This window comes from Culex pipiens, chromosome 3 (assembly GCF_016801865.2).
Source record: "Culex pipiens pallens isolate TS chromosome 3, TS_CPP_V2, whole genome shotgun sequence".
NCBI classification, from domain to species: domain Eukaryota; kingdom Metazoa; phylum Arthropoda; class Insecta; order Diptera; family Culicidae; genus Culex; species Culex pipiens.
This window is the reverse complement of record NC_068939.1, coordinates 50,938,042-50,951,444: the sequence shown is the minus strand read 5'-3', so window position 1 is coordinate 50,951,444 and position 13,403 is coordinate 50,938,042. Positions and strand designations below refer to the sequence as shown.

At 37.0% G+C, this 13,403-nt stretch overlaps 1 protein-coding gene across 1 annotated transcript in view; it reads left to right on the top strand.

Moving 5' to 3' along the window:
- The first annotated feature begins 442 nt into the window (after window positions 1-442).
- LOC120418481 (myosin light chain kinase, smooth muscle-like) overlaps window positions 443-13,403 on the top strand; it is a 34,752-nt gene continuing 21,791 nt past the window's right edge. The window contains exon 1 of the mRNA XM_039580920.2: window positions 443-1,222. Coding sequence (XP_039436854.1) covers window positions 1,189-1,222 — 34 coding nt within the window. The 5' untranslated portion in view covers window positions 443-1,188. The remainder of the gene's footprint in view (window positions 1,223-13,403) is intronic.

Sequence of the window (13,403 nt, the reverse complement as noted above, 5' to 3'; positions counted from 1 at the left end):
TAAAGAATCATATTTGACTCGTGTTAAAAAAATAATCATTTTGCAACTTGTTTTAAACTGCGATTTTGAGATTCCGGAGTAATTTTTCCAGAGGACTTCGAATAATCGAGTCTGAGCTGTATCACAATGGTCGAATAACATCAGTATTTCTTTTTTAAATGTATATTTTTATTTGATAATTTAAAAAATCAATTTTAAAAAACACACCAAAAAATGCAAATAAACCCAAGCTGATTTCCACCCATTCTACTCGATGTCATCGCTCCTAACCATCAACAAAAACATAGGTTTGCGCAAGAAAATCCACTCTTTCCCTACGCGAGCGTCGAGAAAAACCCCGCAAAACTTGGCGAAAATTCTCTCAAAAAATGCTCTCAACTCATCAGCAAAATCTTGGGCGAAATCCACTTTCTTTCCGAGCGGCTGTGGCGGCGGCCGTTCGCCAAAAATCGCCACCGTTTCTCAATTCGCTTTTGCGCACTTTCCGCGACGGACGCATTTTCACGACGGTCGTTGGTTAGATTTTCCTCAAGTGCGGTGCGCGGAAAAACTTTTGATTTTCATTTCGGTTTCGTTGACGGCAACTCAAGATCACTCATAGCTGCGTGTGATTTGATCACGCAAGGGGCAGGAAATCGATCGACCGGAAGTGGTTTCGAGTGAAATTTTCAAACAACTAAACGAAAGTGAAGTGAACCCCGGTGTACTTGAGCCGTAATTTAGTAGCTCAGCCAACCAGCCAGCCAGTTGGTAGTGCCATAAATCTAGTACCAGCTGCGTAAGGATTCAGTACTGAGCGGGGAGAAAAGTGAAACTCGACGCGATTTTCACGGTTCGGTGGAGATTTATTCAAATTTCAAAGAAGCTCGGAAAAATCGTCGCTGAAATCTCAATGACCAACCCGTTCCGCAGACGAAATCGTCAAAAGTGAAAACAAAAATACCAATAAGAAAGCCAAAATTGTTCCCCACAAATGCGAGAGAAGCAAACAAAAAATAACTCCTCGGAAAACGCGACGCGTCGTTTGTGAGAAGTGAGAAAAGTGACCTTCTGGCAGCTGGGAAAAATCCTTGCGGGAACGTCATAAAGTGTGTGTGTGTGTAGAAGACAGCAGACACCTCGGCAGGCAGGCCGAGACAAGTGACGGGCTAACCGGACGGAACCGGCCATTGGCCGCACCAGGTCATCATGATCAAGGTCGACGAAAACTATCCGGCGCAAGGTAATTAAACTGATGGGTTTGGGAGTTGTTTTGTAAAAAAACGTTATTTAATCCACCTTTAGGTGATTTGTGCCTTCCTCACATTTATGAAGTAATTTTATCCAAAATTGCAAGATCTGCTCTTTCAGTGTTCTATGAATTTAACTCAGTTATTCTTACCACTTATCATGAGTAGCATAACGGATCCGGACAACATCTTCATACAAATATCCGATATCCAGCCTCTACACATTGTATGAAAACACTTAAGTGCTAATAACTTTTGATAGGAATGTCAGATCTTTGTTGTTATAGGCTCATTTGAAAGTTCTTTCAATTATCTAACTAACGACGGGTCGCATAAGGTCATCATTTTCCTCAAAGTATCTGAGATCCGGGTTTAGGTTCATTTGAAAGATCTTTCAATTAATTAACTAACGACGAGCCACATAAGGGACCCGGACATCATTTTCATGGAAATATCTGAGATCCGGCCTCCAAAAAGTGTATAAATAACACTTAAGTGCTAATAACTTTTGATAAGGTTGTCAGATCATCAATGTTTTAGGCTCATTGAAAAGGCCTCTTTGATACATTTCTTTCAATGTTATAGGTTTTCTTGCAAAAACCACCCTTTTAACAATTTTCCGAACTTACGCCAAAATCGTTTTTTTAGCATTACTTTTGAAGTACTTACCTAAACTTGCTGATTTTAAATAGAGACCTATGGGACCCCAAGACGGATCGAATGAGACTAATACGGTCAAAATCCGTTCATCCAGTCCGGAGATAATCTAGTGAGAATTTTTTGTCCATCCAACAGTTTTTTGCTGTAACTCGGAAATTTGAAATCGTTTTAGTGGATATTGGCCATTGGCGTTATTTTTTTTAAGGAGTTTGGTTGACCTGACATTATACACAGTAAAAAGTATTACATCTGTGAAGTGGTGCATCTTTTATGTCAGAAAAAATGTGTAATATTACCTCTGAAAACGTGTAATTTTATAACTTTCTGGTGTAATGCCACTTTTTCAGTACTGATTGAGGTAAAATTATAACATTGAAGAGGTAATATTCAACCTTCCAAAATTACATCTTTCAAATTTACACTAATTTTAACTGTGTAGATGGATATGTTTTGATTGAGAAACAATTTTATGGAAAATTATTGTTTAATCCAATTGTTCAAACGATTTCTGACATATGTATGTACACAGTGAAAATAATGTAAATTGGGAAGCTGTGATTTTGGAAGGTTCAATATTACCTCTTTTATGATGTAATTTTACCTCAATTTAGACTGAAAAGTGACATTACACCAGAAAAGTGGTAAAATTACACATTTCCAGAAGTAAAATTACACTATTTTTCTGACATATAAGATGTACCACTTCACAGATGCAATATAACCATGATTTTTTTTTCTGTGTATTAGATTATAACAAAAATGACTTTTTGACGGGCATTTAGGGGTTTGTTTCGGTGAGCATACTGAGCCCAAATTCCAAATAGGGTACGTTATCCATTAGTGTTTTTGATGAAAAAATCAATAAAATCACAATTTCAAGCGTGTTTTTGTCTATGTTCAGCATAATTTAAAACAATGTTGGCTGACATTGACGTGTCCTTTCAGCCAAAATAAGTGTTTTGAGTTCGACATCTGAAATCATTCATGGCCACTAGCATTTTCACAACAAAACTGCATTTATATTTAATGATTGAATTAACTATTCAATCATTTTTTGACTGATTATTCAACTTCAGCAGGTCGAAATAATGTAAGTTTGAGAAACTTTACTAAAATAAAGCGAAAAACTGCTCATTTTCGAGCAAAAATTAGGGGGATCCAATATAGGACAACGAAAATCTAAACTTTTCCAAGTGGACCCCTGTTAATTAAACTAACAAAAATAAAGAAAACTGTGTATTTAAGCAAAAGTTTCTCTCATTAAATGCTTGTTGTAATCAACCTAAACGCATATTTTTTTTTCAATTATGAGTATAAATATAGCTGTTTTAATGTTAAAAGTACAAAATATGATGAAGCCGAAAGAATTTATAATTAATCAAAACATTAGTTAATGGTACTTAACTGAAGCATCATAGTTGCAGTTTGAAATGATATTTTATAATAATAATCAATAACAAAACATTTTTTTTAATAAACATGCGTGGTTTTATCAGCAACTGTAAACAAATCTATTGTTAGTTTCGGTCAGTCATTTATGTAATTAATATGGAAAAAATTGCATCAAAATTACTTTTTTAAATTATTTGTATGTTTACAGTTGTTTTTGAAACGTTTTCTCTGATCTTTTTCGGAAATAAATGTGTTTAAATGTCTGTTAGGTTTTTTTGTTGTTTAAAGCCAAATTTGTTAACAAAACATATTTGTTCATGATTAAAAGTGAGCAAAATCCATCTTTTATTCATTATATCTATCATTAGACCTACACAGTGCATCAAAACATCAAATATCGGTTGAATTAGGTATAAAAATAACAGTTTGCCTATAGTGGACCCGGGTCTACAATCGGATTATGGACCCGGGTCCACTATAGGAAAAGGGGGTCCATAACAGGCAAAAAAAAACTTTTTTTCAAATGGCTATTTTTCTGCTCAAAAACAAAAAATTGATGAAACAAATACTCAAAATTGTTCAAAACACTCCAGTTTCCATTATTTTGTTCAAAGGGTTATGAAAAAGTGCTTAAAATATTGAAAATTTGTAAAAAATGTGCTTCGGCTCTATAGGGGGTCCACTAATGGTTAAAATACCCTATGAGCTTGATTGGACGTAACAGGAGCAGGCGCTATCCATTTGAATTCTGAATGCGATTTCCAAAAAAGTGTCCACGTGTTTTGTGGATGGTCCCAATCTGGGTGTCATTTAGGAATGTCAAAGCGGAACCAATTCCGTAGTTACATTTCAATAGAGCGAATCTGCATTTTTAAACAAGCAGTCTATCCCTTTTGCTCAAGTGACAGTTCACGTCAAGTAAGAGGGGGATAGACTGCTTGTTTACAAACGCAGATTCGCCGTATTGGCCCTATTGAAATGTTACTACGGAATTTACTGTTCGCAAAATGATACCAAGAAGTGGCAAGTATTGTGATCGATTTTTAATTTATTTTGTCAGGAATAAAAAAAGTCCATGGCGTCGCAATTTTGAGGTAATCGAAGTCAACGCATCTTCAGAAAATGTTCGGTGGCTTTTCTGACTCACAAAATTCCACCCACTTCCGAAACAATTTTTCATCACGAGGAAAACAAAAAAGGCCTCTTTTGGCCGCCCATCGTATGTCTACGAACATAAAAAGTTCGAAGCACTTTGTTTTTCAGCGAAATCATTAACATCTGGAGTTCCAAAATATTTCAAAGCAATTCACATTAGGTGCAAAAAATATGTCACGCTTGAGCTTGAACATAGCCTTCTACTTTGTTTATGTTTACATCTGTAGTGCAGATGTATTAGTGGGGAGCAGTGGGGAGCTTTCAAACATCACGTTACGCATTTTGTCTTTTCAGCACCCACACAGCAAATTCTGATGTTCGTTTTCAGCTAATATTTACTGAAAACTGCACTACTGAAATTTTCAGTTAGTATTCCGCCGAACTTCAGTTAAAAATTTGTATGGAGCTGTCAAAGTTTGCTGAAATTTCAGCAAGTTTTCATTTACTGAAAATTTCAGTAGTGCAGATTTCAGTAAATTTTACTGAATTCAGTAATGAGAAATTGGTGTGCAGGTCCCAACATATTTTGTAAATCCGTTATATAATGAAAAAGTATTCCACTATTTTAGAACTATTTTAAATTAAGTTGATGGCAGATTAACTTCGAAAATGAGCGAGGTGTCTTAATTACCCCCAGTTCGAAGTCATTGGAAAAAATCTTTTCGTATACGCAGAAAAACAAATAATGGTACATCTGGGAAGGGGTACATCTTTTATGTCAGAAAAAAGGTGTAATTTTACCTCTGGAAATGTGTAATTTTACCTCTTTTCTGGTGTAATGTCACTTTTTCAGTCTAAATTGAGGTAAAATTACATCATAAAAGTGGTAATATTCAACCTTCAACCCGTAACAGTCTTTTCCCGATAAATCAACCGCAAATATCATTATCAAGTATCAGTGGGTATATTTTGGCCAATTTGGTACACTCAATCCCCGGTGGTTGGTCACTTTTTCGTTTGACACTTTTTTAGTTTGTACCCCGTTTGTTGGTCAAAGCCAAACTAAAAAGTGACGAACTGTCACTTTTTACACGGCGCTCACGCACACTATCAGAACAAACGTTTGATAGTGTGTGTGAACTCCGTGTAAAAGGGGTGTCAAGCTAAAAAGTGACCCCGTTCGTTTGACAACAGTTGGCGTCAAACCATCGGGGTCTGAGTGTATTGTTTAACAAAGAAGCTCAAAATACTTCAAGGAACAGTATTCGATTCACAAAATTCAAAAATTGCCTAAAAAATCATGAAAACTGCTGTTGACTTTACATATTAATTCAAACTTTATTGAAGAATATTGAATTACTTTTTTATAATTGTAATATGAAAAACAATTGAATATTTATTTGAAAAAATATAATTATAGCTTTAGATAGCCTCCTCCCAACAAAGTCTCTTGACCTGAACAATGTTTACCGATACGATCAATCCCCGCGGAGATCTCGTAGGCGACTCCATAAAGTGGTTGGATCGAACTGTAAACAGAACCGAAAAGTTCAAGGAGCCAGGCAGAGGAGGAGCAGCAGTTGATCAATAGACCACACACTTCTCAAGTGTTGACGAACGTATGTTGGCGGCTCGAGAGCGATTTACTTTCTTGTGAATGGATCGTGATCGTGTATCCTATGTTTGGACGGGATTTAACGTCGATTTTAAATTTTAATTTGTTTATCCTCCAATCGATGTGGTGGCCACGTGTTTGATAGCTTTGCAAATAAACCTTGCTGAATCTTTTTGTGTTTTATAATTATGATTATTATTAAGAATTTTAATTATTTTATTTTTAGAACTAATTTAAATTTTATAGAGAGAATTTTTTTCAAATTTTTACATCTCAGAATTTCAAACAAATCACGACTTGTTGGGATGTCAGTCTACCTGCAAGAGTTTCAACCACTCGCGCACAATTAAGCTCTAAATTACTTGTTACGGCTCGATTTCCAGCGCAAATTGGGTAAATTTGGCGCTTCGAATCGCGCGCCGATTGGCCGAGCCGTCACGTCAAATTCCAAAGCAATTGCATTGAATTGGTGGTAAATTGGTCTATTTTATCAGACTTACTTGTTAAATTTAAGATTTTTCTTAATGAATCAAGAAAGATATTCCTCCGAGAGTAGCAACATTTGAAAGATGATACCTCTGCCTGAAAATCCTATCAATCATGATTAGCCTCATGATTGATAGGATTTTCAGGTATAATCATGTGACAAGATTTTTGCATGGGGGTGGATGATATTTTTAAGACATGTTTTGATTAATTATACAGAACATCAACTCAGAAAATATCACCTTATTTGTCGCATTCCATTAGAGCAACTCAAAGGCATTTCCACCAATAACTTCAACGTGTTTAATCGATCATTCCATTCCAATTGGCTGACCTTCAAAAATAATCGCATTCAATGTACCTCTCAATCACCTCCCAAAAAAACAAACTCCACGATTGGTTCTATATCCGTACACTGGTTCGTGAACTCCACTCGATCATTTCCGATATTGGTGCCAAAAACCGTTAAACCTATACGCTAAGCCTATAGGTTCTAAGCATCTTCCCGCCACAGTAATGGGCTGGGTGCAGTATTTACTTAATTAATGACAGTTTTCTTGAACGCTCCGAACGACGACCGTTAGTGGACCGTCTTGCCGCATCGGCACCTGATGCTGACGATGTTATTTTACGAGTAATTAGCGTCTATTAGTCATCAAAATGCTTCTGGCAGCTTTCGGCGGCGACGTCTTTTGGCGTCGCGACGACTAAGTGACATAGAACCGCGGTTAACCGTCTAAAAACGACGCTCCAAGAATTGGAAAATTTCGAATAAAATCAAATTAAATTATTCAGATAACAAACTTAAACCTAAATATTATATCTCCTAAACATATTTTCACTTAAAAACCCTTATTCCGACCCACCGTTCGACGTTGTCTTTGCACACGACGTCGGCGCGTCGCGACGGCCTTTCATGCGTGGCCACCTTGCACCTGAAAATTTGTTAAAGTTCGGCGACATACGGCAAAGTGCAACAGCCTGGCAGGCAGGACGAAATTTCACGTTCAAGTTGAATGAAAGTCGTTGTTGTTGTTAAATTTCCTAAATTATTACATCCAACGACGATGGCCGGCTGCCAGCGGCGGACCAACAGCAAAAAAAAAGCAGATTTATTCCGGGACGCACCAGAGCTGACACGACGCGACGGGGCGTTGAATGAAGTCGACTGTTTCCTGATGTTGCGAAGTAAATCAAATTCATTGTGGGAGGGATGGTTTTTTTTCTATCAAATATTGTACGCAAATTTACACACGGCTCCATTCAGAACTATTCATTTATTCACACAAAACTCAAATGAAAAAGGATTAAAATTCACAATTTAGAAACTTAACATTTTTAATAATAATTGTATAATAATTGGCAAAACTATGTTATTAGATTAATTCCAACATAAACTTGCATTTCAAATTGATGCTTTGAGCATCAACGGCTTCGAGATACAGAAATATTTAAATTCCGAATTACAAAAATATTTAAAACACTTACGCCCTTCTCAAATGTCATTATCGTGTGGAACTGGCTCCATATACACAAAAATGGCTTATATAAGCGTAGGATAACATGTCTACAAAGTTTCATTGAAATTGGAGAGGGTCGAGAAAAAAGTACCTGAAAAATTCCTGTTTTGGGCTGGAATTGCTCAATAATTTGCAGTCTGAAACGGTGATGAGATAGAAGTTTGGTGTCAAAGGGGCTTTATGTAAAATTAAACGCCCGATTTGATGGCGTAATCAGAATTCCAAAAAAAGGGATTTCATCGAAAAAAAAACACTTAAAAAGTTTTTAAAACTCTCCCATTTTTCGTTACTTGACTGTTAATTTTTTTGGAACATGTCATTTTAAGGGAAATTTAACACTGGAACGCCCAACGCATGTCCAACTTACACGGACGCCCAAGCCTTCCAAAAAGGTGGAACGGTAACTTCAACTCGCTGGTTCTCGGGCATTACTCAACCAATTGAGACCATTCTTGTTTCTAGTGATTTGTAAGAATGTCTAGATGATCCTAAAATTTTGCAGAACTTGATTTTAACACCCAGAACTGGACATCGGCATACGAGAGGATAAAGAGCACGATTCGGTAGTAAAATGGTACTGTGTGCGGACTGAGAGGATAAATCCCGAAATTACCGAGAGTACTTTACTCATGGGTTCATCTTCAAAAAAAGTTCATCTATCAAAAAATAAAAGTACCGGTACCGAGACTCGAACTTAAGACCTTCGGCATATTGAAGCGTGCCTTTGCCGTATGGGCCACCATGGTTCGGTGACTAAGTGGCGGTCATTTGTCCATATAAGCCACTCAATAGGATGAACTGTTCCAATGAACGAATGAACACGCGAGAGGACTATACTCTCGCAAAATAGCACTTTCCTCACGTTTCTTTTCGTGAGGACTATCCTCTCGTTCTTTAACTTTGCGTGAACGAATCTGTAATTTCTGCGACCAAAAATATCGTTCAACCTTTTTTTTAAATGACTGCTTCCGCGGAATTTTGGGCGAATTTTTTTTACAGGCGAAAAAAAAAGTTGGAACGATGTTTTTGATTGCAAAAATTACAGATTTGATCAAATTAAGTTCTGCAAAATTTTAGAATCATCTAGACATCCTAACAAATCACAGGAAAAAAGAATCGTCTTGATTGGTTGAGTTATGCCCGAGAACCAACGAGTTGAAGTTAGCGTTCCAACTTTTTTGGAGCCTTGGGCGTTGGAATGTTAATGAACTTCTAATCTAATCTAATCTAATCAGACCCTAGCGCAGCCAATCTTTCGAAGGGATCCTGGAGAGTGCCTTAGGTTAGATGACGCCTAGCTCTCTTCTTGTCATTTATTAACATTTGTAGTGCGCCATTGCATCGGAATGCATTGAAACATCACAAGCGTTAAAGCGGCCAGGCCTACTGCGTAAAGCCGTATCGCAGAGATGATTCGTAATTGGGTTGAGTTTGAGCACTGAGTGTTCGAACAACAACACAATTCTGAATCGACAGGGGAGGAAGAAGCGTGGGGACACACCACCATACGCTCCGAGATTTTGGTTGTATTCGTTGGGAGCACCATGCTAAGAAGGTTTGGTACTCCGGGACCCTCTGGGATGGGACATTGTATTTCCACGAATGTCCTGGACACTATTTGCCGTGGTTATAGCGCCACAACTCGCTCTCTGTAACAGTATTCCTAATTCCAGTCCAAGTTCACCAAGTCGTTATGGCCTAGTGGTTAGCATTTTTGCTTACCAACCTAAAGGACGGGGGATCGAACCCCGCCTCCAGCGACTTTGATTTTTCGTTCATATTCAACATTTATAATTTCTGTGTTCTAATCTTTCTCGTTGGGAGCAGATGGGCATCGAACCCAGAACCATTCGCTTTCAAAGCGAACACCGTAACCAGTCAGCCACGGCCGCTCCTTGGAATGTTAATGAACTTTTCGAATGAAAATACCTTTTTTTCGAATTTTTAAATAAAAGTCCCTTTGACACCAAATTTCTATCTTATCACTGTTTCAGGCTGAAAATTATTGAAAACACCTCTTTTTACGCATGCTCAAAAATGAAAGGGGTCGTACCGCCCCTCCATCACGAGATATCAAAATACGGACCTCGGATTCGTGATCAGGGACAAAAGTTACCCCTTAAGACAAAATTTCACGAATAACTAAGAGTTGACGGAGGATTACCCAAAGTTTAAAAAGTTTGTTAATTAAAATTAAGAAAACGTTGATGATTAGCATTATTTTCATATTCGTGGGTCTCGTGGCGCAGGGGTAGCGGCTTCGGCTGCCGATCCCGATGATGCTATGAGACGCGGGTTCGATTCCCGCCTTATCCACTGAGCTTCTATCGGATGGTGAAGTAAAACGTCGGTCCCGGTTTCTCCTGTCTCGTCAGAGGCGCTGGAGCAGAAATCCCACGTTAGAGGAAGGCCATGCCCCGGGGGGCGTAGTGCCAATAGTTTCGTTTTTTCATATTCTCAAAGTGTCATGGTTTTCTCAATGAACATGATTTCAAATCTTAAAACGGAATGCATTTTCGGATTCTTCGAACAATTTTCCACTAGGAGAAGGTAAACGAAGTTAGTAAATAATGAAAGTTGTGTGTTTTTGAAACATACTTAATAGTAGTTTATGCAACAAGTTGCAAAAAGAGGATTTTTTCAGCACGAGTCGTACATTTATCCAACGAGGTTCACCGAGTTGGATAAATACGACGAGTGTTGAAAAAATCAAGTTTTGCATCGAGTTCCATACAATATTTTTTGCAATTCCGAAAAACACCCATTAAGTGAAATTTTAAGTAAAATGTTCATGTATTTTTCCAATAAATCGTTTAAATAAAAAAAATGTTGAAAAGTTTTACTTTTCGAAACAAGTGCGGAAAAGTTCAACTTTTCAGCTCTCATTTCAGTGCTGAAAAGTAGAACTTTTCAGCATTTATTTTGAAAAGTGTTGCTATTCGATTCTGTTATTTTTGGTAGGAAAAAGTAGGCCGTTTCATTTCTTCAGAAGGACAGGAAAAGTTGACAGTTTCACAGCGGAATTGCAAAAATATAATTTCCAAATTTAAACGTATTTGCAGTAGAACAAATTTTATAAAAAATGTGAATTTTTTTGATTCGTGCTTCGAATTCAGTTTAAAATGCTGTATGAATCGATAATTTTATAAACAAACCTATTTTTAACAAATTTCATGCAAAATTCTGACTTTTTAACAATTTCACCTAAAATTAATATGTATTTTGATAAAAAGGTACATTAAATGGTACATTCGACACAAAAATAAAATTTAACACCTTTAATCTGATTTTAACAACAAAAACTATGACTATCAAAGACTCCCCGGTATTGAAAATAAGAATTTTCAACGCAACTATTTTTTTTAAACACTATTGAAAAAACTTTTTTTCAAAAACAGTACATGAACCTTGTTCGGTCTACCCTAGTAAAAAAAGCAAAGCCATCCACTTTAACGACCCCCGGGTCTTTTGTGGTCTCTGTTGCAAGTTTCTGCTCATTTCTAGACGTCCTAAGGTTATGTGTAGTGAGTCACCCAAAACCTCTTTTACGCAAATAGACTGACGTTTTACTTCTCCATCCGATAGAAGGCCAGGAGGATACGGCGGGAATCGAACTCGCGCCTCACACAGAAAAAAAAAATTATGGTAGCATTCATCAGGAAATGGTGACAGATTTTGTGTCAAAAAAATAATTAATTATGTGTCAAAAATGATTAATTTTCCCTCAGAAAAGGATGAATTTTCATCAGTTTTTGATGAATATTCGTCAGATTCACATTTTTGCACATTTTTATTCTGTAGTATTACTCAAAAAAGAGGTAATATTCAACCTACCAAATTTTCAACATTCCAAAATTCAACTTTTTTTTCTATGTATAGCAACTTAGGGATCAGAAGCCGAAGCCGCTAACCACCGCGCCACGAGGCCCTCCACTGGTCTACCCTAGTACATTTTTTTTTAAAATAATAGTCTTGAGAAAACCCTTACCAGTTGGAAAATATTCCAAAAATAAATTAAAACCCTATCACCCCGGTTAACCTCATAGGAAGTATGTTCGATTTTTAATGCTAAAAAGTAAAACTGTTCTGAAACTTTTTCAGCTTTTTAAACAAAGAATTTCGTAATTTTAGAATTAACATTTATTCTAGACATTTTAATAAATAGGGCTTGTTTTTTAATTCGATATCAGATGTTTCTTATCTAGAACAACGCGTTCTATCATTGCTCATTTTAAAAAAATGGTTTGTCTTTAACAATTGAAACTCAGATGCGTTTTGATTTTAGTAATTTGAAAACTTTTTGATTTAGGGAAAGCTTTAATAGTAGTTTATGCAACAAGTTGCAAAAAGAGGATTTTTTCAGCACGAGTCGTACATTTATCCAACGAGGTTCACCGAGTTGGATAAATACGAAGAGTGCTGAAAAAATCAAGTTTTGCAACGAGTTCCATACAACATTTTTTGCAATTCCAAAAAACACACACTGAGTGAAATTTTAAGTCAAATTTTCATGTATTTTGTCAATAAATCGTTTAAATCAAAAAATGTTGAAAAGTTTTACTTTTCAAAACAAGTGCTGAAAAGTGTTGCTATTCGATTCTGTTATTTTTGGTACAGAAAAGTAGGCTATTTCGTCGTTCAAGAATGACAGGAAAAGTAAATAGTTTCACGACGGAATTGCAAAAATTATATTTCGATATTACTTAGGATTTGAAAAGTTCCATGGGACCTTTGGTGCATCAGTTATACGTAGAAGCCTAGTTCTAAAGAACGACAAGTGTCCCAGATCTAAACAAAAATAAGAATTCATTTGAAAACATCGAGCTACAAACGTAAATACAAATAAAGCCAAATATTTTGCGTCGTTTTGCCATCGTTTTCCATCAACGGTCGTTTTTCCGACCCAGGCAACTGCAAAAAACTAACAAAAACAACAACTCTGCTCTCATCAAACAGACAAAAGCCAACAGCCGGGCAGCGAAGTAGAGTGAATAAATTACTCACCGACTGCGCGAAAGAACGCCCCTCTCACCCAGAAGCGAAAATCAGATGTTTTAAATAAGCTGCGACCGTTTGCAGCATCAGGGAAAAGACCTCGAAAAACTAGCCGACTCGAATCGCGCGGGCCAAAGATCGCGAGTTTGGGATGATTTTGGCAACCCTTTCCCCTCCACCCAGGGAAACCTTTCCTCGGAAGATCTTCAGCTCTTGGCGCCGTCATCGGCGTTAATCAGGTTGATGGCTGTGATATTTGACCGAATGGTTAAATTCACAATTTTTGGATGATATACCATCAACTGGGGCGAATTGGGACTACAGTCTGGATATGGACAGCAGTTTTAGTGAACTTTAATGTTTTTAATTTGACATTGGGTCTGCATGGGGGTGATATTGGGTCATACAAAA